Source organism: Mangifera indica, chromosome 19 (genome assembly GCF_011075055.1).
Source record: "Mangifera indica cultivar Alphonso chromosome 19, CATAS_Mindica_2.1, whole genome shotgun sequence".
Classification (NCBI taxonomy): domain Eukaryota; kingdom Viridiplantae; phylum Streptophyta; class Magnoliopsida; order Sapindales; family Anacardiaceae; genus Mangifera; species Mangifera indica.
This window is the reverse complement of record NC_058155.1, coordinates 9,615,479-9,639,047: the sequence shown is the minus strand read 5'-3', so window position 1 is coordinate 9,639,047 and position 23,569 is coordinate 9,615,479. Positions and strand designations below refer to the sequence as shown.

The 23,569-nt window shown below is 34.2% G+C and overlaps 4 protein-coding genes and 1 long non-coding RNA gene across 5 annotated transcripts; 4 read left to right on the top strand and 1 right to left on the bottom strand.

The window, feature by feature from the left end:
• The first annotated feature begins 1,131 nt into the window (after positions 1-1,131).
• On the top strand, positions 1,132-4,112 carry LOC123203349 (dnaJ-related protein SCJ1-like). Its single transcript, XM_044619691.1, has 5 exons — positions 1,132-1,415; positions 1,543-1,620; positions 1,705-1,780; positions 3,522-3,601; positions 3,695-4,112. Exons 1-4 carry the CDS (start codon positions 1,326-1,328, stop codon positions 3,551-3,553), a joined length of 276 nt encoding a protein of 91 aa, XP_044475626.1. The 5' UTR covers positions 1,132-1,325; the 3' UTR covers positions 3,554-3,601; positions 3,695-4,112.
• Positions 4,113-4,698: 586 nt separating this feature from the next.
• On the top strand, positions 4,699-6,756 carry LOC123203348 (14-3-3-like protein B). The gene is made up of 4 exons (XM_044619690.1): positions 4,699-5,289; positions 5,459-5,581; positions 6,247-6,363; positions 6,478-6,756. The coding sequence occupies exons 1-4, from the start codon at positions 4,792-4,794 to the stop codon at positions 6,496-6,498; spliced, it is 759 nt and encodes a 252-aa protein (XP_044475625.1). The 5' UTR covers positions 4,699-4,791; the 3' UTR covers positions 6,499-6,756.
• Positions 6,757-8,227: 1,471 nt separating this feature from the next.
• On the bottom strand, positions 8,228-10,520 carry LOC123203205 (protein CutA, chloroplastic). Its single transcript, XM_044619449.1, has 6 exons — positions 10,268-10,520; positions 10,062-10,177; positions 9,901-9,963; positions 9,078-9,109; positions 8,810-8,904; positions 8,228-8,515 (listed from the first exon to the last, which is right to left on the bottom strand). Exons 1-6 carry the CDS (start codon positions 10,450-10,452, stop codon positions 8,434-8,436), a joined length of 573 nt encoding a protein of 190 aa, XP_044475384.1. The 5' UTR covers positions 10,453-10,520; the 3' UTR covers positions 8,228-8,433.
• A 5,623-nt stretch (positions 10,521-16,143) lies between these two features.
• LOC123203204 (cyclin-D4-2-like) lies at positions 16,144-18,858 on the top strand. Its single transcript, XM_044619448.1, has 6 exons — positions 16,144-16,790; positions 17,350-17,436; positions 17,531-17,629; positions 17,715-17,919; positions 18,039-18,163; positions 18,310-18,858. The coding sequence occupies exons 1-6, from the start codon at positions 16,479-16,481 to the stop codon at positions 18,520-18,522; spliced, it is 1,041 nt and encodes a 346-aa protein (XP_044475383.1). The 5' UTR covers positions 16,144-16,478; the 3' UTR covers positions 18,523-18,858.
• An 889-nt stretch (positions 18,859-19,747) lies between these two features.
• On the top strand, positions 19,748-22,511 carry LOC123203203. The gene is made up of 2 exons (XR_006499236.1): positions 19,748-21,393; positions 22,211-22,511. It is a non-coding gene; the product is annotated as an uncharacterized LOC123203203 (long non-coding RNA).
• The last annotated feature ends 1,058 nt before the right edge of the window (positions 22,512-23,569 follow it).

Here is a 23,569-nt window from a genome sequence, read left to right as displayed (position 1 = left end):
TTAAACAGGCTCCAACATTCCACATCTATGTCACCTCCACCACCACAAAATTGTCATAGTCATGCCCACATTTACATCTCTACCACCACCACCATTACCATCAATAAAGTTTAACCCTGTTGGCAAATATTGGATCTGAATTCTTATTGAATTTATATAATTGTGTCAAATGTACATGTATCTTGCACTAATATACGATAATCTATATCTATGACCTCCTAACCAGTAATTGAAATAAAAAATTTTACTTTATGTTAGTTAAGCATGCTATACCTTATTCAATTATCGGCGTTTTCTATTTTTCACAGACATATGTCATCAAATTGTTATTTGTAGACATATACATCCTTTGTATCGAATTAAAAATATAATTTTATACATTCTGTTCAATTGTATAAGAAAAACAAAAATAAAATTAAGATTTCAAAAGGTTAATAAAAGTGGTAAAATTATAAGATTCACTTAAATGAAATCTATGTTTAAATTGTATAGACCCCATAACTAGGGAAACATTGAACTTTATCCAATGTAAGAGGTATGAGTTTAATCACTGTATTTTAAAGTTTATCTATCTAACTAAATTAGATAAAATTCCTCAATTATAGAAAAAATTAAATTAAATATGTAAGCACAACTAAGATAATAAATTAATGATATACAAAATGCTAATGAATAATATTGTATAACCAACTATTTATAAAATATCATATAACTCTAATGCTTATAATCTCACTTGGCTCTTATCTTGTAAAATATTATATAATCTAGTAATATAACCTCTAAAATATAAATTATTATATAACCCATAATGCATGGAACCATTAAAAAAGAGAGGTGATGAGAAGATTAAACAAAAATATTTCAAACTTGGTCGTTAGAACGTAGTTATTTAAAAAAAATCAAACCTTAAAAAATATATAATTTTTTAAACTTTAAATAAAAATTATAAATTTTTTAAATTAAATAAGTGAAATGAGATGATATTTTAATTTTTAAAATTTTTATTAAATAATAATTTTATTCCTTAATCCTATAAGAAAAAGGAAAAAAATTTTGACGAAAGAGTTAGAGAATTTGAAATACGTCAAAACTTTGGTCACTTTCATAATATCCCATTCTTATTCGCAAACATAATTTGGACACTCTGTATTATTTACGCACTAAGAGGCGCCTCCAGTACACACTGGCAGACATTAACAGGACCTTCGCCAATAAACCGAGCGACAAATCTGTCACACCAAATCATCAACAAAGAACATTCTTAGCGCTCCGTCCATTCAACTCCTTCTCAGCTCTCTTCTTTGTCCCCCACTCCTGACTAAACAATGGCGAACAACATGATTTGGTACGAGTGGGTCGACGACGGCAACAATTTTAATGGAGCCGAATACAGCCATACCGACCAAGACCAGCAGGTTCTCATGTTAATTTTGATTTTATATCTCTTCTAGCCAAACCCAAGGTAATTTTAGTCCTTCTTGGTAAAACTGCTAAGATTTATGTTGGGAATTATGTTGTGAGTGTTTGTGTTTGATGATGTAGGACTATTATAAAATTTTGGAAGTGGATTATGATGCTACCGAAGCCGCAATTAGGTCCAATTACATTCGTCTGGCACTGGTTCGTTTGCTTTATCAAATTTTGTTGGGTTTTTGTTGTCTTAGGTTCAGTTCATCGTTGCTGAGCTGTTCTTTTACGTGACAGAAATGGCACCCAGACAAGCAAAAGGGTCTAGAATGTGCCACTTCTAGGTTTCAAGAGATAAACGACGCTCACCAAGGTATGCGAACTAAAGTCCACTTGTTTTTTGGTTTCTTCTTCTTCTTCTTCTTGTTTACAGACAAATGCCTAGTTTGTGCATTATGGTCAAATAATTTGCTCTAAATTACAATGGCCAAGTTTTGGCCAGAAAGAATGCATTTGTGACCTGTGGGGATAGCTTGTGGAAATGATTCATTCCTTCTATTTTTGTTTGAACTTACGATTTGGTGAGTTGATATTGATAATTTAGCTAGCAGAACTTCTTGTGTGTGTATCTGTATGTGGTCTTTGGTTTGTATTAAATTTTTGAAGGGGATTGTGAAGGGTTTAAATGTCAAATTCTTTCATAAAAAGGGGATTCGAAGAATGATGATAATTTTAACTTTCGCCAAACTTGGTCAACCTGTGGTTTTCCAGTGCTAGTTTTGCAGCTTCCATTTGTTATTGGTTATCCAAATGAAGAAGGTAATCTTGCTTAATGACGTGTGGATGTCGCGAGGTGTGAGTGAAGGCATTATAATGACTGAGTCTTGGAGTCAAGCTATTTATTTGCAAAAGTTTTATTTGTGGAGGATGCGGATTCTGGAATATTTTGTTTTATAATATAACCAAGGCCACTTTAAGTAGACTCCTGATGTTGCTAACTTTTTAACTTTAAGGAGTTTTAGAATTCATTTGTGATGGGAAGACAAATTTGATGAGTATCTCACATGCATACTTCATCGTGGAGAAATCATGTACTGGTAAATATAATATAGAAAAGGACTGGCTGTCACCTTTTGGATCTATGTACATTATTTTCTGAAAGAAGGATTAGCATAAAGACGAGATTCTGTGCTGAAACTTGTTCAATCTTGAAATTCTGAAGTGGTAACCAAAGACGGTCAAAATGAAACATTCCTAATGCTTCCTCCATATTTTGATCTGTTTTTATATGAATCTTGTTTCAATATTTATGAATCCATGAAATTGGTTATCATTGGTCACCTTGAAACACAAAGCCAGTATTGTTAAAGCTGGCTGCCGTCACATACTCTCTCTCTTTCATATTATATGTTTGTTAAGCATGGACTTATCAGGTTTTATCTTAAATTTAAAATCTTCCTGTTTGCAAAGATGCAGTTTTGTAGCATCACATTCCATTTTGTATTATAGACTTCCCATGAGTTTCCATTTTTTGATCATGATGTCTGGGTGTAATGTTTTGGAGGAGAATTGGCCTGAGATGAATCTGGTAACTGAACATGAGTTCTAAAATAAAACATGAGAGGATAGGGGTGTAATGTAAGCTTGCTGAAGTCTGGAACCCTTGCAAACTTCCCTTTCTCGAGAAAATTATCTCTGTTTTTGTAATTGCTCACCTTTGTAATCAATTTCTTCATGTTACAAGCTGATTTTAAAGTAAATATATACTTGACATTTGCATGGCAAGCAATTATATTTGCTGAGCTTGGCACTAAAATATATTCAAGAATGTTTCATGGTTTTTAACGGCCTTCATTCCCATCATATTATTGCTGGCCCTAATATATTGTTAGAGTATGTGTTGAATGAGATTTACTACTTAGAAAGCAAGATGCTTCGGAATTTGTCCGAGATAAATTGATCACTTTACATTTAAAGTTTAAAACGTAATGCCCACTGATAAAAATCCTACTGCTATAATTCTGTAACTAAAATGGTTGAATTAGTACAGGATGTTTTGATATGGAATCTAACTACTGATTTTTATTTATTTTTTGGTTTGTTTTATTGAACAGTTTTGAGTGACCCTGTCAAAAGGAGGGAATAGGACAGCAATGGGATATTGTACGTCTATGACCATGACTGTAATGTAATTGTAAGAATTTCTCCTTCTTCCACCTTGCAGACAGTCTTTCTATGCTTTTACTTTTGGTTAATTGTTTTGCAAATTCCCATTTATTGCCTTTAGGACTATCTAAACCGTTACAGAGGCCTGATATTAACATGCAATGGCCTTGGGATGAGGCATTCAATTTTGTAAAGCCAAATACAGTGAGCAAGACGGCTGGACGATTTGGGGCTATTCAAGCTGCAAGTCACAAATTTGCTGTTACTACAAGTAGCATCGATGGGATAAAATGCAGAACAGTTTGTAGGTATGAGAGGCTAACATTATCAGACAACCTCGTATAAAATAGAATACATTTTCATCTTAACATCATTGTATAACATTGTAGGCTGGCCATTTTACTTCATCTAAGCCAAGGGTTTTCTTTGTCATATAAACTTATCACAGTAGGCTTCTTGGCAAGAGGAAGATAATCCCACCTTTCATTTTTTATCTTGTAGACTGGTAGCTTCCACAGTACTAAATAATTGCACGTAAATAGCTTTCTGTTTTGGAGTAATTTCAACCAACTGAAAGCTATTCTTTTTTGAATTCAAAAGTGGCAATTATATTTAGGCCAAATGACTATGTTCCACCCAAGGTTTGATGGGTTGGGAGCTTAACACAATTTTATATACATAAATAATGATATATAATGATATAATTAAATAATTTTAAATTAAAAATAAAATAATATTTAATTATATAATAATATATTATTATTTAAATATAAAATTATATATGTTATTTATAAACATAATTTTTTTATTTTTCGGAGGCGGAGGAGGACGAGCCTCTTACCTTTCAGAAAATAAAGAGGTAGGCCCAAAAGGCAGTGCCGACTATCGTTTGATTGGTTTCAAGTGGCGAGAAAATCTAATCCGTCCACTGTAATTTTCAAATGGATTGAAAACAACATGATTCTCATCATTGATTCTTTGAAAACCACTATTAAATTATATAAACACTAAATAGTCGCGCTATTATCTATCCCATCTAGTAAAATGACAACATTATCCTCTACTATGACTCAGATCCTACACACAGCACAACCCGGAATAAAAAATATCTTCGCAGCACGCAAAAATATAGTTCTCCTCAAGCACACAAACGCAAGCGCCTTGCTCTCTCTCTCTCTCTCTCTTTTTTTCCGCAGTTAATATTCACAGACTACGAAAATGGCGGCAATAGCTCCGGAGAACTTGACAAGAGAACAGTACGTTTACTTAGCCAAACTGGCGGAGCAAGCCGAGCGCTACGAAGAGATGGTTCAATTCATGCAGAAACTGGTGGTAGGTTCAACTCCAGCCGCCGAGCTGACAGTGGAGGAGCGTAACCTGCTCTCCGTGGCTTATAAGAACGTGATAGGGTCGTTGCGTGCCGCGTGGCGGATCGTGTCGTCGATTGAGCAGAAAGAGGAAGGACGAAAGAACGAAGAGCACGTGGTGCTTGTCAAAGAGTACAGATCGAAGGTTGAGAAGGAGTTGACTGATGTTTGCGCCAGTATCTTGACTTTGTTAGAAGGGAACTTGATTCCTTCAGCCGTTTCGAGTGAGTCGAAAGTGTTTTATTTGAAAATGAAAGGAGATTATCACCGTTACTTAGCGGAGTTTAAGATTGGTGATGAGAGGAAAGCTGCTGCTGAGGATACTATGGTGGCTTACAAATCTGCTCAGGTACTTATGAAACCGAACGCCTGACTGACTGAAAGATCTGATACTATTTCTGTTTTAGGGTTTTGAATGACTGTGAATTGAGGAGTTGGATTAGTTTTTTTTTTTTCTTTGTTGTACATGAACAATACAGTGTAAATAATCAATTTGGTGGTGTTTTGTTTTGTCAAAGGACATTGCATTGACAGATCTTGCGCCTACTCATCCGATAAGACTGGGGCTGGCGCTTAACTTCTCCGTGTTCTACTATGAGATTCTCAATCAGTCTGATAAGGCGTGTAGCATGGCTAAGCAGGTTTGCTTTCTTGCCAATTACTAATCATCGATATCAGATATGGGTAATTTAAGTTATTGACTCTCTTAAGCGCAGTTGAACAACAGTGAAATTTTCATTTAAAGTCACATGCCATCGAGGTTTGAAATTGTCTCAGGAAGAGGCTTAATAATGTCTGATTCTTTGGGTTTTTATTTTTTCATAACGTTGCATCATAGTCAAATCATGTGAAGTTTGAGATAACATATACAACAAAGATTTAATTCCTAATCCTTCGGTCAGCATCACAGCACAAATGGTCAATATCTTGTACTGGTCTTTAATGCATAATCCTTTGTTCAAAAGTTGATTACAAATAAACTTTCATTGAACTCTGTTTTACTGAAATTACAACAGTGAAATTTTCATTTAAAGTCACATGCCATTGAGGTTTGAAATTGTCTCAGGAATAGGCTTAATAATGTCTGATTCTTTGGGTTTTTATTTTTTCATAACGTTGCATCATAGTCAAATCATGTGAAGTTTGAGCTAACATATACAACAAATGATTGGATCTATTTTTCATCTTCATATGAGTGGTTTTAGTTTGATGTGTCTTTTACAATCAGCTGTTTGATTGTGGTGTGGCTTTCACCTATAAATGTCCGAAATAGTTTAATTTAATTTCTTTTACAAAATATTGTTAGGCATTTGAGGAAGCAATTGCGGAGCTAGACACTTTGGGAGAAGAATCATACAAGGACAGCACGCTTATTATGCAACTCCTAAGGGATAACCTCACTCTTTGGACTTCAGATGTGCAGGTCAATCCAAGTCTCCCTCTGTGGCTCTACCATAAGTTTCTAACTTTATATTTTTATTCTTAATACATCCTATTGGTGCATACTGAAACTTATTTTGTGCGTGGCACATTGCAGGACCAGTTAGATGAGCCATGAGGATGTGCGCTTTAGCGGTCCTATTCTTCTTATAGAGGAGGTGGGCTTTGAATGTCATTTGTCTGTGCTGTTTGAAAGTGTGTCAATTTGAAGAATGGTTTTCAACCCATGAACTTATATTTTCATGTTCAGACTGAACTTCTCTTTTTCTAAATTCTGAAGTGGTCTAAATAGGTAAGCGCTTGATGTTTATACCAGCTAGTTCTATTTTCTGCAATATTACATGAATATAGTTTAATGTGAAAGAATTTGCATGCCCATCACTTTCACAGTTGATAGCTTGTCAATTATTGCTATGACCGTCTTGTATCATTCTTGATTTCTCCATAAGTCGCTTTCCCTTGTTGACAAGAGCCTAGCTGGAAAAAAAAAAAAAAAAACATTTGGCAGTGCTGGCTGTTGGCTTTTCCTTCGGGGTATTTTACTTGACAGGATACCGAAAGGTTAGGTGTACAAATTATATTATAGCTTTGAAAGCTTTGGAAGTGTCGTAGTTGCATGAAAAACATGCCAAGATAGAAAACATGGCATGTGGCGGCTTCAAACTAAGTTCTCATGGTGGTTTTGGGCTAAATTTAGGTACATAGGTGAAATGGTTGATTATTTTCTAATTTTAAATGGGTTGAAATTTTCGTAGCTAATCTGATAATGAAATTTTGATTTATTTTAATGAATTCTTAAGGCCATCCATTGACATCCTTAATCCCATAACCATGCTTATCTGATACAGAAATTGATTATGTTTCGTTGGGGTTATCTACGGGCATCCTTGATTAACTCAGGAAATTGCTTGTCTCCCTTCCTTGTTCAAACCACGTCTGACAGTCGCCCTTTCTTGTTCAGAAAGCGACAAAGACGCTTATAGAATGCATTCAAATTTGGACAAACACCGTTCATCAATTTGAGTCTTCATTTATGGGTTTTTGTTGATTCACGTTGTTCATTGATCTGGATGAATGTCTTCAACGGAGATGATGATGGCAAGGGAGAGTGAGAGAGAGACTGGGAGAAGAAATAAGCCAACTATGAGAGAAAACACCAACGGTTGAGAAGTCATCGTTCATTAAAGAGGAGATTGAAATTAAAGAGGAGATTGAAATTTTAAAAGAAAATTTATCACTTTTTAAATATTGAATAAGAGAACGAAAAAAAAAAGTTAAAATTTTAAATTTAAGAAAAAAATATAATAAATTTTTAATATTTTAAATATTTTTATTAAATAATAATTTTTTCACTAACAAAAATTGAAAAAATTAACATATAAATAAATATTTAAAATTTTAAAATTAATAAATAAAAACTTAAAAAAATAAGCCCCTTGGCCTTTTTTGTATGATCCTTTTAAGCGAATCACAAGAATTGCGTGATATGTTAACTGGAGGTTTAAGGATTTGGCCACCTAAGAAAAAACTAAACGTTTCACTTTAAGTGATTTACGCTCATAATGTGAGTTCTCTCAACATAATATGATGGTAATTCCAGGCATTCATATGCGAGACGCAGTGTCTTCGGTGTCCTATTTTCAAGCCACCTTTCGTGACATTGGAGCTCTTTTAGTGCGTTGAAGGCAGAAAAAATAAAAACCAATTGCGTATACGTCTGCTATAAGTTTAACTATAAAGTTTTATGCTCAATTGATGTGACACCTAATTTGATATTGTAATATAATAATTATTAAGTGACATGATCATCTTAAAATAGTATGAAATCACTAAGATTAGAAAAAAAATTAGGCATAAAGAAAGCGACCACTAATAGTAATACCTTCCAAGTTATCATATCGGACGACAGGCCACTTAGAATCAAGTTCCAATGTCAAATTACAGACTTTATTTATGCTGCAGAAGCCATTCACATAGACAATCAAAAGAAGGAGCTTACCAATTCCCAGTTGTGTATATTTTCACATGCTAGACCTTACATTGTCCAAGAAAGTCAATCCCTTGTACTCTTTTTGACCCATTCCAAGTACTGGTGACTGCCGCCGGTGATGGGCAAGGCAATTACTTCTGGTACACTGAGCAAAGACAAAGGTTAAGTTAGGAGATCAAAATGAATCTTGCTGCCATTAGTACTATTATTGTTATATTTCAATATTTTAGTCCAGTATAAGCTATAAAATGAAATTAGTTCTTTAATCCTACGTTATGCTAGTATCAGTTCAATTAAATTATGAGCCTTGCCACAACATTCATTATGCCGGCTACTACCAAGTTATATATTCTAAATTCAGCCGTTCAAGCTGCTACCCTGATTTTCAAATAGAATTTTGTGCTTATGTGAAAAACATTAAGTAGAACTTGGGCCTTACTCGTATTCATGATTTGCTTTAACATGCTCAGTCAGAGCTTCCAAAAGCGATTGACGAGTTTTGATAATAAGCAGTTCCTCAGAGTCTGTCTGGATCTGCAGTAACAGATAGATAACTAGCATAAGCAAATTGCAGAACCTTAAACTTGTTTTCTTGGATAGACACAAAATTGTGCAAAACATATCTAGTCTAGGAAGACTTGCAATAAGTTCATATCCACAATTCTCTTTTCAAAATTTTCGTCTTGTGGGGATTCTAGAAATAATACCTCTCCTTTCCACTCATAAACTGATTCAATACCTGCATTCATAATATATTTCTGATAAATATAAAACATAACTTCAGGAAATATAAAATAGATGCCAGACATATTTAGCAGCAATTTCATGATGCAACCACCAACCAAAAGCACATTGAAGCACGGTGCTCTAAAGACAAAGACAGAGCAATTACAGAAACTTTCTACTGTTCCACTATGAACAAACTTTCATCCAATCGTGGCGGGAAGGGAACTTCCAAGAATAGGTTACTCTTTCTGAAAACCAATGCAATTAAATAATCAATTCACACAAAAGAACATGATTTTTTCTGAAAAACATTCATCTAACTCCTATTCTACAGACTACAGACAAACTCATGATATCAGAGGCAGCCTATGATAAGTTGCAAATGTGTGTAACATTGGTAACAAATAATAATTCAAAACATCTAGCCCATTTACATGAAAATGCAGTTAAAAGATAGATATTTTTCACAAAAGTTCGGTGTGACAAGTCGATCTATTTAGTCATGCTCAGATGAATTTATGAAGAGCTTTCTGTAGATGCAGAAATTTGCTTATCACCAACTTCATAAATTATGTTTACCTTGAGCAAAGGAACTAGAATTTAAGAATTATGCCCGGAACACCATTGAATAAAATTTAATATTTTGATCAGAAGAAATTGAGCTCAGTACTTTCAAGTTCCAACAAACGAAGAAAACCGCTATATTATCAATCCAAGCTATCCACAAAACAAACAAGCGTTACACTTCCAGCAAGAGAAAATGCAATGGTGTTAAAGTATAAATTAAGAGACTGGTTTACGTGCCTGGCACCCGGTTTACACATGCTGCAAGTCTCTCTTTCACTATGCTTTCAGCCAGCTTCTTTCCTGAACAAAATTTTAACTGAAATATTCAGTTCAATTCTATTGCAAATTAGAAAATAAAAACAACAACGTACTGCTGAACAAAAGAGAAATAATAATACCTGCTTCTTTGTTAGGTACAGTAACGTAAACTACAATGCTTGGTACGGTGTCGCTGTTTCCTTCCATTTTGATGGCGTTAAAGCTCTTTGATGGCGTTTTAGCACCAATTTTTGACCTAAAATTACAATCATGCAATTGCTAATAAACAATAATTCAATTACTATACAAAGTAAAGAGAAATTTATTCGAAATTTAGGGTTTGCACCTTAAAAGCGGGACGAATGGGAGAGACTGAGCGGTACCCGTTTTGAAGGAGGAGGAAGAGAGACTGGGGCAAAGATTAGAGATGCCTAAACTTAGCATACAAATTGCCCCGACTAGGGGCAAACGACGTCGTACAGTGTAAGATGAAACGATTGATGAGGCTCTGGAACAGAGTGTGCAAGCCATTTTATAGTGTGAGATGATGATTCATTACTTGGAGTTCACTTGATACTTGATGCTCTCACCTTCGGGAGAAGGAAAAAAATTTTAGCTCTAGAAGCTACTCGTCGATCCTTATTTTGCCACGTTACCAAAAATAATAAAAGATTGATCCAACGGTTGTCGTGTTTGTTCGGTTTGATACAAATGGGTCCCTTCTGATAAATGTAATATGGTAGTGTCGCTGGAAATGGAGGTTAACGTAAGGCCAAATTACTATGTCCCACCCAAAGTTTGGTGAAAGGACATTCCTTTGGGAAATCAAATTTCTCACTTGTCATCCACCCCTCTTCTATTTTCAAATTTTTAAGAAAATCTCCCAATAACATTAGATTTATATTTACATTTATTGAAAAGAAATTATTGAAAGAATAAGAGAGAATGGACAATAATGGGAAAATGAGTTAAGAAATCAAGAAGAATAAAGTGATTGACATTTATTTAATATAAATGAGTGGGAGAAAAAGGGTGAGAAACAATAACTGGAAAAAAAATAAAGTGAAAGATAAATGTGTAAATATTGTGGGTAGCACAAATAATACAATATTTTGAATTGTTGTTTTTTAGTTTGTATTAAAATTATATTTTTACTTTTACATGTAGCAAAATTTTAAGCCATGCATATATATTTTTTATACATAATTTGAATATATAAATAATATATTAATATATAATTAAATATTATTTTATTTTTAATTCAAAATTAATTAATTTTGTAATAATATACCACTAATATATTTAAATATTAAAAGTGCGTGTTTTGTTGCAATTATAAACCCACTGAGCCTCAGAATGGTAGTGGGAGAATTTTAGAATGGGCCGGCATGTTCAATAATATACCACTAATATAGAATGGGCCGGCATGTTCAAAGAATAAGAGAGAATGGACAACAACGGATGCGTTATTATTTGTATTTAGAAACATTTTAAATTGTTAAATTTATCGTTTGACTTATGCTTTAGTACCATATTAAAATATAAATTAAACTTATAAATATAAAAATTAAAATTTATATTATACAAAATTAGTTGACTTGTCCATTGCCTTAGTATTAGAAAGGGACATAATTGTGCTTATAATTTGATGGGCCTGAGAAATAAGTTGGTCTTGTCCAGTTGAACGGCTAAAACCGATTGAATTGATAATTTATTTGATGAAAATTTGACTCAATGGAAACGAAAGAAAAAGACAAAGGCTCATACAAGCAGAGGACTGAAAGCATGAAAACATAACCCCAACCCAGCCGGCCACCATAAGAGTAGCTTGAAAATGAGAGTTTCATTTGACTAATAATAATACAAATCATGAATTAAAGTTTAATAATTAAATAATTAATCAACCCTAATGGCGACAAATATGACCTAAAATTGAACTATATTATAACTGTCTCTCCCTTACCCCTATCTCACAAGCATTTGGTCCCTGGCTCTACTATGAGGAATCCCAAAAGCAAAACCACAGCGCTTTTCTTATACGTTTTGAGAATTTTGATAAAGACACAGCTTCAGCCAAGACAGGTGACTTTGCATTTGCCAGCTCAATCTGCTTTTGGTTTCGTATCATACTATTAAACAACCAACAAGCTTACTAGACATCACAAATTTAAAATTACATAAGGTGCACGAAGAGAGGAAGACGTGTGGACCCAAAATCTATCCACGTGGGAATATTTTAATCGGAGGGTGGCCATTATAGTGGAGACAGCGGAGACACGGCGGATGTTCTGGATGCTTTTGATGGAGGGCCACGGCGTTGGAGCTGCTGCACCTGCACTGCACTTGCCTAGCTTTTTCACCATTGTTATATATAAACTTAATGCATGCACGCATAGTCTCATATAATTTTTCATATTCGTTTTTTTTTTTTTCTTCATTTGTTCAAATTTCTTTTATAAGCAAACACTTGTGCTTTAGTTTAAAGTATTAGTTAAGTTTTGAGTAATACTATACAGGAACAGATTTGAAATACAGATGATGTATCATCCAATCATATGATGATACATTATCTGTATACTCAAATCATATATTAAAAATATGTATGTATAATTTTATTAATAAATTTTATATAGACTATGACTTGGTGGTAAATGCGAGATCTGAAATCTTGATGAGTGGTTTCTTTTATGAGTAATTAATACTAGTGTCTAATTCTAATGGTAGCTCAGATTTATAAACATATTCTCAAATCAAATCTCGACGAAATTTAAAATGACTCTACATATTCTTGTACGGTCTTAAATAATTCCTTAACAAAAATGGTAAAATTTGGTAGGTGGTAGCTGTGAGTCATCACCATTTAATTACTCTTTTCAAGGTACAAGCTATATTAAAATAATAAAATTATATGTATTTATTTTATTTATATAAATAAATATATATTTAATATATGTTATTATATGATTAAATAATTTTGAATAAAAAATAATATTCAAAAGTAAATATATATAATATTGCTTATATTAAAAAAGAGTGAACCCAATTACACTCTAAGTGACATTGTGAAAAATTAATGAGCCGTAGGTTTATATATAACATGATTTCTATTGTTGCATTCCTATAATTATTATAATTAATATTTACCGTTGATGGTTACACTGAACAGTATACCAACAAGAAGTCCCCAGAATTGGAAGCATCTTGTACCAGTAATAGTAAACGAAGAGGGGTTTTCAAAGTACTTCAGCTTACTAATCGAAAGCCTATATCCACCGTTATATTATTAATTATTTAGTGAAAATTTGGCAGAGTAATAATATGAGAATACAATTTTCTATTCTCTTGCCTCTACACAATCATGTATTATCCGACAAAGGTAAGAAATAATTGTTATCTCATAAAAATGGAAGATTATTTGACAAAAATAAGAGATAGTATGTTGAGAGATCATAGAAATGGTTAAAATTGTCAATACCTACTCTAATGTTACTTCAGTTTTGGATACAGAGGTTCATTTCTAATTCGTTTTGGGTTGATTTAGGTGTACATGATAGATCCAGACATTGTTCATATAAATTATCACCTCTATGCAACAATTCTCATGTGTAATTCTTGTGCATTTTACTAATAATAAGCTTAACGGCATAAGATATATAATGAATAATTTTTGATAGAATTATATCTAAAAAACTAATTATTGAAATTAAAAAATCTAAAATTATATAAAGTTTATATTAAAAATTCGTATTTTTTAATGTGAGATTTAAATCTCATATATAATATTTGGGTTCTTAACATTATATGATAAAAAAGATTAAAAAAAAATAAACATCACTGATGCGATGCGATATTTCCTCATCAAGCATCAGCGGTGATACAGTGATTCACGTAACCAAACCTGCATGAAGAATAATACATATAGATATTACGTGTCATAGCAGGAAGGTGATTTATTGGGTGAGAAGAGCGACAGAAATGCAGTCAAATGGGAAATATTCGGGTAATTAATTAATAAATATGGTCATATTCAAAGCTCTAACCACATGATCCAGCCTTGGGTTTGTAGTAGTAAAATAAAAAGGAAAGGATGAGTTAAAAAATTGGTAGTGGGCGTCAATGACACTCTGTTGAGCTCGGATCTCAATTCTCAAGCATGAATATACATAGCTAAAGACTCTTTAGACCATCACAACAAGAGAAAATAAAAAAGGGTCTTAGAAGGGGGGCCTTGCTCGTGCTAGTTTTCTAATTAAAAAGTGGAATATTGTCTTTGAAATGAGCACAAGACTGACAAGAGGCATATGGGGAAACTGTTGATAGAATTTATCAGAGTAAAACTGCAAAAGGAGAAGAAAAAAAAAAGTTACAAATTCAAAGCCAAGAAAAAGGGTTTGAAATTTGTGTCCCTTAAAAGTCTCTTTAACCATCTATTTTAACGACCTCTTCATGAATGCAAGAATCCTAAGTTGCATTCATAATAAAATTTTCACCGTTGTACCTCTGTAATTATATATATGTACATAAAATACTCATCTGCTTGTAGGAGGAGTTTTTGGCTGTTGAAGGGATTTAAACTTTAAAGGGTTCAAAATTGTAATGGAATTGAGAAAGAAAACACCTAGTCGAGGGGCATCTATGGAGGCAATGGAGACCAGAGATGTTTTCTTTTCTTCAACTTCTGTAAAGCTGCTCTTGACTCGTGGGAAACATTTTATATACACCATTACCAAGGAAAATGATGGTGTTGATTCAAGAGTCTTCTTAATGAAATCATCATCAAGCTTTGATTCTTTAGTTAATTATCTGCCCTAATTAACCAGAATTATCCATCCTGTCATTGCTGAATGTCAGGGACATTTTGTACTTTTGATTTTACATTTTACAAAAACCCCAAAAGAGAAGAGACGCTCCTAAAAGTGCTGTCTTTGGGCAGTTTGATTTTGAGGAGATTTCATGATCTTATCATCAACACAAACCCTAGCTTAAACAGTAACCTGAAATCACTTTGCCTTTTGCCGGCCTTCCATGTGTCTTACGTTTTATCTTTTTTAATCATACAGTCCATTAAATACAGACAACATGTTAAACACTATTCCCACCCATAAGTTTGCTGAAATAAGAAATTTTCAGCTTCTAAATTTCAAAAAGTTAAATTGTCGTCCATCATTTACAATAAATTCTGCTTAGTGAAATAGTAGGAAAGAAGTATTAATAACAGTTTTATAATTACAATAAAAAGAAAAAACTATTATTTTTAAAAGAATCAAACAAAATTCACTTAAAAAAGTGAATGACGGGAGAAACTTGACTTTTTTGAATTTCAAGGGTGGGAATTGTCATTTCATCAAAGGTTGGGTGGGAACTAGGTAGTTTGCCATAAGGATACAAATATCATACTCTGATATGCCGCCCTTTGTGTCGTGAGATATGCGTTCATATAATTATTATTTGGTGATAAGTGAGATGTAAATTAATTCAAAAAAATAAAATAAATTTGGATTCTAATTCAAAGTTAAAAAAATACTCTATACGATAATACGTATAATATGATATTATACGAATGGAATACGTATTTCCTGAACTGGCCTTACCAATTTTCTCCTTGCCTCGAATCGGATACAGTGAATTTATTTGATTTTATTTATTTTGTAAGTTGTAACGGATGGGATGGCGCACAAGAAGGAAGGAAATAATATTTGATTAATTGTGGTCCGCATGAAAAGGCCGAAAGGCCAAAAAGTACAGTGATAATTTTGTCATTTCAATTCTGCAAGAAACGGATGTGTCCAGTCAAACTGATGCTGGACCAGAGAACACGCGTCAGCATGGGAGCAAAAAGACACAACTCTTGGCTCAATTTAGTTACCTTTTTGCTTTTTTATTTCAACCAAATTACTACGCGGTAAAATGGTAAATTCAGGTAGGAAAGATGATTCAGTTTGCGTTTTGTTATCCAGTAAAACTATGTTTACGCTGTCTCCCGTCTAATTGTTTGAATATATAATTTATATAATTGGTATGCCATTATATAATTAATTAATTTTAAATTTTATAATAATATATTAATTATATATTTAAAAATATATTTACAGATTATACAAAATACTATAAATATCCTCCTTCATTTTGATATTATACTTTTTTTTATTATAATAAAATTATATATATATATATATAAAATATCGACATATACTATTACTCGATTAGTCAATTATGTAAAGTGTCTAGTACGAATACTGCCAGTGTTCCAAACTGTCTTCCTCTCTCTGCCTTTACCCTAAAGAGGCACTCATTTGCTTCATAAACCCTTTCAGTGGCTGTCCTTTCAGCCTCAAGGCCTCAACTTTAAGAGAGGGGTACTATAGTTTTTTTGTTCTTATATATTACCCTTGTAAACCATTCTTTGTTCTCCAATTCTTTGGTCAAGAGCCTCTGTTTTATCATCTAAATAGTTCCAATATACATAGAAATCAAAAGCTCGTTATTGTCACCACTTCATTAGATGAAACTAGTTGTTTTTGGGAGTTAATAACAGAGTTTTTTCCCCTTGTTCTGTAATGGCACCAAGTTTTGACTCTGCAGTTTCAAGCCTTCTGTGTACAGAGGATAACAACAGCATTTTCGGTGATGTCAGTACCGATTACCATGGGGTTGTTGTGGAGGAGTTTGAGCCCACATGGCATCATGGGAATCATCAAACCCATATTGATGATTACGGAGAAATATTACCATCGCAGAGTGATGAGTGTTTGGCTTTGATGCTTGAAAAGGAATGCCAGCATTTGCCAAATAGTGATTATTGGAAGAGACTGCAAACGGGGGATTTGGACTTGGTGGCTAGAAAAGAGGCCGTCGATTGGATTTTTAAGGTGGGTTCTTAGAAAAATGAAAATTTTTTTAATCTTTTGTTGGCTTTGATAAAATGGATGGTTTATATCCTTTGTTTCTCCAAAACTGGTTATTCCTTTGAAGCATCATATTAACTGATTAATTTATTAATATGTTTGATGGTTTCATTAAGATGAAGTTATGGGTATGTGCAAGGAATTCGTCACCGTTTTGATAGATATCGATATTGGGCCAATGTTGATATTGTTTTGTTCCTGTCTAGCTTTTGTGAGTGGCAATTTGGCATTGATGTCAAGAGTAACAGTGGTTAGATGATTAGGGGTGGTTTGATTTTGTTGGGTTCTTCCTACTTTTCTGCTTTATGAATCGATTCCAGTAATATATCCGCTTAAGTATATTTGATTGAAATTGTTGTCTTTGCATTTCCTATTCTATTTCCTTTGGTCTTTATTATTCTGATTGCAAAGTTCATCAATGTGTATCAGCTGTTCTTCCTTCTGTTACATTCAATTGTTTTGCCTGATTGCTCCCTTCTCAGTTTCATTGAATGTCAATTCTGATGGCCTATTCGATCGACAGGTTAATGCCCATTTCGGTTTCGGACCTCTCTCTGCTTTTTTATCCATAAACTACTTGGACAGATTTCTGTCTGCCTATGAATTGCCTGTAAGTTGAGGATTAGGCTGCCATTCTTTTTAACATCTGTAGGCTATAGTGCATTTCTCATTGCATCTAAACTTTATATTGGTGCTATCTGCAGAACGGTAAAGCTTGGATGATGCAATTGTTGGCGGTGGCATGTTTGTCGCTTGCGGCCAAAATGGAGGAGACTCAAGTTCCATCATGTGTAGATCTACAGGTTAAGCTTGCTCCCATCAGTGTAGCTCTTTTCCTTAGCCGTGATTTTTTTTTTTTTTAAATCAAATGGAAATGAGTGCTTGCAGGTGGGTGAATCAAAGTTCTTATTTGAAGCTAGAACTATCAAAAGAATGGAGCTTTTGGTGCTAAGCACCTTGAGGTGGAGAATGCAAGCAATTACCCCATTTTCCTACATAGACTACTTCATGCGCAAGATCAATGGCGGTGATCAAATCCCACTAAGAACTTTATTATTGAGATCAATCCAACTCATACTAAGCACTATAAAAGGTCCACTCTCTTTTTTATCACAGAGATAATTACTATTCATGATAATATCTCTCTGTAGTGTTTTGATGAAAGAATTTAAGAGAGGCTCTGATGTTTTGTTTGGTGGGCATTGAATGCAGGGATTGACTTCTTGGAATTCAAGCCTTCTGAGATTGCAGCAGCCGTGGCAATTTCTGCTGCAGGAGAAACCACAACAGTTGATACAGAGAAAGCAATTTCTGTTCTCTCTCAATATGTGAAAAAGGTAAAGTCAGTGGTCCACAACCAAAAGGAGGCATAAATGATGGTTTTACTTTTGTAGCACCAATCATTTTCAGTTTGATTACTATCAAATAAAACGAATTTAGACAAGTTTTATGGACTCTAATTACACCATAATGGATTTTGCAGGAGAGAATGGTTGGGTGTGTAAAAATGGTACAAGATTTGTCACAGATTAGTGCCAATGCTTCTGTGCCTCAAAGTCCAATTGGGGTGCTGGATGCAGCTTGCTTGAGCTATAAAAGTGACAACACAACGGTTGGGTCATGCCCAAGTTCATCGAATAATACACCGGATCCGAAAAGGAGGAAGCTAAACAGACCTTATGAAGTGGTGCTATAAATAAAAGGGAAGATGGGTTGTATTTACACCATCAATATGTTTCGGTTTTTATATAGGACTTTTGTTTTGCTTGTGAATTGTGAGGGCGGCTCCCAGAAGAAGTCAAAAAACGAAAATGAATTCAGAATAGCTGATGCAAAAGGAAAGAACTGAGAAATTTCGAGGAGAAAGAAAAAAGAAAGGGTAAAAAAGGTTGATTCATAGATGATGGTGATGGGAGGCGAAAATTTAAAAAAAAAAAAACACAAAAAAATACTTGTACTTTCTTGTGAGATACAGTTGGTTTGATTGATTTCGTTAATTAGTCTATGAAATCTAATAGAAAATGAAATTCCATCTAGGAAATAAATAAATGGCTGAGTAAAATAAAATAATAAAATTTCCCAGAGAATTTAGTGGGCCTGACTGACATGATGAGATAATTAAATCAGGTCGGCTGTCAGCGTAGCATTGCTTAACTGTGTGTCTGGTCAGACTGAGGGCTTCTGTACTTCAGCGATGTGAACGTTGTTGTGAGAAATGGCTGATCACTGACCCCACTGAGTCAGATCCACTGTTACTGTGCTTTTGGTTTGAGTTTATCTTCTAATTATTCTAATAATTTATTATTTGTTATTGTTATTAACTTTGATAATTTATTCTAATTATTTATTATCAATTATGGTGTTATAGGGGAATACTGATAGTAATTTTATTCTTTCTAATTCTAACTTTAGGGTAAAGTGAATCACATTCATCTTAGTATTTTGTAAGTTACTAACTTGCTTCAAGTTGCGGAGGTCAAAGAAGGGACCATCATACGCCTAGCTTCCAAATCTTGCCCACGAAATTAGAGGTGGCAACGCGTCATGTGTAGGTTTGCCACAATTTGGGCCTAGCAGGTTGGGCCAATCTATCAGCAGTTGAAGACTAGTGACACGACCGGGGGCCCGGATTGTGGCGCACCAAGCTTTTTATGGACAGTTTGCTAAATTCTAATTTTTTATTTATTTTTAAATTATATACAATTATTTGTATATTTTTTACTTATTTCGTATACGAATTAGAAAACATCAGTTATGATAGAGATAAATTATTATTATATAATTGAAAAATAATATAAATCAAATATAAAATATAATATTAATTGTAAGACTTAGAAGTATCAAATTGCCAATTTGTAATAGTTTTTTAGTCATTTTCAATGTCACTTTCATAGCCATTTTATAGCAATGAAGCCGGTTCCTTAATGGAGGAGACAGTTGACAATGAGAGCCTTTGTTGTGAGCTTCGTGTACTTTTCAGCTTCATAGCAATGAAGTTGAATCTCACTACTGGTTTTGTTCTTTCTCTCAATGTCTCTGCTGGCCTTCTGGGGTTCTTCTTCGTCAAAACTGGGACTAAATTTCTTGAAAAATTCAGTTTTTTAAAGCAACCCTTTACCGGGCAAGAGAACACAGTCATTCAAACCTGTGTTGTGGCCTCTTCAGGCATAGCCGTCAGTGGTAATGTTAATTTTCAGCCTCTTTCTTTCTACTTTACTTAAAGTTTCAATTTTTACACGTTTGTTTAAATAATTTAAGGCTAGTTTGATTTTACTGGAAGATTTGGTTGCAAAAGACTTAATTGTGTGTAAGTTAACTCCAAATTATGCCAGTTTCTCCAAGTCAATTTATGGGTTCAAGGCTTATAGATTAGCTGGACTACCAGTTTGAATGGGGACTTAAAAATAGTCTAAGAAGGCAACTATGGGAGCCACTCCACCAAATTTTATAGTGTAGCTAGGGTGGATCGGATCCAGGCTGGTTCAGTTCAAAATTGATTCATTTTGTCAATCCAGTGAATTTAATCACATCGGTTAGAACTCGAATTTAGTTAGAATCAAATGTGTCAAATTCAAGCCAAAGATTCTACTGTTTTTTATAAATGAGTAGAGTTTGTACCGATTTAACTATTCATGTTTAAATTAATTTCAACAAAATATAAAATTAAATTATTTTCAAATTGAGTTTGAACATTAACTGGTTGATTTTAAATTAACTCTTTTAAATGTAAATGATTATTAATTTATGACTTGTTTCAAATGCGACTGAGATTGAATTAGCCCGATTAGGGGTGGATCCGATCTAGGCTGGTTCGATGCGAAATTGATTCACGAATTGGTCTATTGCATCCACCTATGGAAAGCTTGCCATCTTTACAATTGGGGCTTTGGCAGATTCTGAGCATGTTGGTATTCTGGCTGGCTTAGCAGCCAGTGGAGGCATGATCAACATTGTTTCAACTGCCTCTGATCTTTCACAAGATTTCAGAAAGTACTTCTCAGGAGGATGAAAACTATGCTCCAAAATTGAAGAATACTAGTGCCCACACATTCGAGGGAACAAATAGCAAGCATGTTGCTGTAAATCGCTTGACAATTGAACCTAAAGATCAAAACTTTTCTGCAGTTGAAACTGATTTGGTCAAGATTCTGCTGGCAGTGAATCATGTCTGTTGGATGCAATTGGCATCTGAAGCTGTTCAGATGGCCACTGGTTCTCCAATTACTGAGTTTGAAAGACTTCTCCACTTTTCCTCTTCAGTCATTTGTCATTCTTCAAATGTAATAAGCTGTAATAGGTGCTTACAGGACCAGGTTGTTGGGGCATCTTTGTGCAGACATGAGATACCTAATATCTCATTGGAATGCATGTGGCAGTGGTATGAAAAGCATGGAAGCTATAGTTTAGAAATAAAGGCAGATGATTTTGCAGAGTGAAATAGATTGGGAGTTGATCAGTTCTCATTTCGTGCCTATTTTGTTCCCTTTTTGTCAGCAGTTCAGTTGTCATTGGGAGATCCATCTAGTTTGACCTCGGTAAATCTTCATGATCTGCGTCCTACATCCTGGTGAGCAATTAATCTCTGGATAATTTACACAAAATCATGTGTAACTCAATTCAGTACTGAGTTGAATAAAAATAGTATGCTCAATGGAACAGTAATTTCTTTATCATCTTTTGAACGTTCACGCAGAACTAATTTTGTTGTATTGACAGCTGACACCAAGAAATATATTAACTTTTGGTGCCATCTAATATATCAGGTACTCAATAGCATTGTATCTGATATATAGGATTCCAGATAGCAATTCTCGTGCAGCATTTTTGACTTACCATTCACTTGGTCATATGATTTGTAGAAGTACAAAAGTCAATTCGGCCAATGTAGATAGTATTGTCTCTCCGGTTGTTGGTCTCCAAAGTTAGCACACTTAGGTAACCTAACCATTATTATTTTAACTGATTGTCCTTTGGAAATTCGACTTAGCGATGCCTACTTTGCCAGTGACTTAGAATAATTTTTTGAGCCAAGCTCAAATAAGTCATTTTTGTCTTGAGTTTAAGCTTAAGCCAAAAATTTACCAGGTTCGGGAGCTCATACTTAGCCTTAATGCCATCGACTACTAAGCTTGGCTTGGCTTAGTTCGATTACACCCTTAGTCATGGCAAGTTGTGAGGTGACCAAAATTTTCTTTGAGGTTTGAAGGCATAAATCTATCGCCGTAAATGAGCTCATTGCAGATATAGCAGTCACTACACGCCAGTAACTGCTTGCATGTTCAAACTTTGGCTGTCTACTGGTGAACAGTAAAATTGCATCGTCATCGTGCGTACATTGTGTTCTTATTACTCATTGATCATAAGCTGCATGTTCGCATGAGCAGAGTGAATGCTGGTTCCAGCGGAAGCACCCTGCTATGAACCAGACAGCAGAAAGCTCCGGCTTAAACCCTTCCAGGATTCTGAAGGTGCGGCTGAGGACACTTGAGGAGACAGCATGTCATATGTCAAAAGCTGTCGTCGATAAAGGAAATCAAACTTGTGTAAATAGACATCCTGACTATGAGTTCTTCCGCACAAGACAGCATCGTTAGATTTCCTTTATTTCTATAGTCAGTTGATGATGTAACAAGGATGTTACTGAAATATCTTCAGACAGAAACTAGCTAACCTCTTGTTCCTTCCATGGTTTTTTTTTTTCCCCCTAACTCTGGAGCTGTGGCTTCATTTGTGAATAGCCGTGTATGATTTTGCCTATAAACTCTGGGAAGGGTGCGTAGCTCTTTTTGATGCTGTAATTATCTGTATGTTCAATTCTACTTTGTATATATAATGGGTTCTCCTACAAAGTGCAATCTTTTCGTATTCAGATCAAACATTAATTCAATAAAAAAATCAATCAGGTCAGATTGGTGGGATATTAATTAAAATCAGTAAAATTTTTTCCGCGTAAACGTTTTTAGGCGAACGTACAATAGTTTTATTTTTGTAAGCAAATTTTTTTGAAACTTCAAAAATACCCTCTGACTTATTACACGTCATTTTCAACCATTCTGTGTATGAGATGTCAAAGGTCGTATAGGGTGTGTGGGTGCGCGCAGAGTACAAGTGTATACAAAGTATGTGGGTGCGTGCGAAGTGCATACATAGTGTGTGGATGCGTGCGGGATGCCTGAGTGCGTGAGTGTGTGCAGGTGCATACGCACCCTCGTATATATAGTGTGCGGTGCGTGAACTGCATAACTAAAAAATTGATTATTTCTAATCAACTACAAACACATTTAAAAATAAAAATTAATTATAATATAATATATTTAATATTTAATATAATATATATAAATAATAATAATATTAAATATATATTATATTATTAAATATATATTTATTATTATATTATATTAAATATTAAATATATTATATTATAATCAATTTTTATTTTTAAATATGTTTGTAGTTGATTAGAAATAATCAATTTTTTAGTTATGCAGTTCACGCACCGCGCACTCCGCACTCACAGTGCACTGCGCACGCACTGTGCACGTACCCTGAGCACTCCACACGCACCTCGCACTCTACACACACCCAGCACCCCACGCACTCCGCACGCACTCAAGCATTTCTTCCCGCGTCTACGCATCCTGTATGACACCTACAAGGTTGGGAGGGTATTTTTGGAATTATAAATAAATTTGCTTATAAAGATAAAATGACTGTACGTTTGCCTCAAACGGTTTAAGCAAAAA

Bases quoted from the DNA above. Each gene is read 5' to 3' on its own strand.
- LOC123203349 (XM_044619691.1), top strand. From the start codon at position 1,326: ATGGCGAACAACATGATTTGGTACGAGTGGGTCGACGACGGCAACAAT. The intron at 1,416-1,542 runs GTTCTCATGTTA...TTGATGATGTAG, and splicing joins ATACCGACCAAGACCAGCAG to GACTATTATAAAATTTTGGA. The intron at 1,781-3,521 runs GTATGCGAACTA...TTTATTGAACAG, and splicing joins GATAAACGACGCTCACCAAG to TTTTGAGTGACCCTGTCAAA.
- LOC123203348 (XM_044619690.1), top strand. From the start codon at position 4,792: ATGGCGGCAATAGCTCCGGAGAACTTGACAAGAGAACAGTACGTTTAC. The intron at 5,582-6,246 runs GTTTGCTTTCTT...AAATATTGTTAG, and splicing joins CGTGTAGCATGGCTAAGCAG to GCATTTGAGGAAGCAATTGC. The intron at 6,364-6,477 runs GTCAATCCAAGT...GGCACATTGCAG, and splicing joins TTTGGACTTCAGATGTGCAG to GACCAGTTAGATGAGCCATG.
- LOC123203205 (XM_044619449.1), bottom strand. From the start codon at position 10,452: ATGGCTTGCACACTCTGTTCCAGAGCCTCATCAATCGTTTCATCTTAC. The intron at 9,964-10,061 runs GTATTATTATTT...AATTTTGTTCAG, and splicing joins TGTACCTAACAAAGAAGCAG to GAAAGAAGCTGGCTGAAAGC. The intron at 9,110-9,900 runs GCACGTAAACCA...TTATGAATGCAG, and splicing joins ATGTGTAAACCGGGTGCCAG to GTATTGAATCAGTTTATGAG.
- LOC123203204 (XM_044619448.1), top strand. From the start codon at position 16,479: ATGGCACCAAGTTTTGACTCTGCAGTTTCAAGCCTTCTGTGTACAGAG. The intron at 17,437-17,530 runs GTAAGTTGAGGA...TGCTATCTGCAG, and splicing joins TGTCTGCCTATGAATTGCCT to AACGGTAAAGCTTGGATGAT. The intron at 17,630-17,714 runs GTTAAGCTTGCT...GAGTGCTTGCAG, and splicing joins CATCATGTGTAGATCTACAG to GTGGGTGAATCAAAGTTCTT.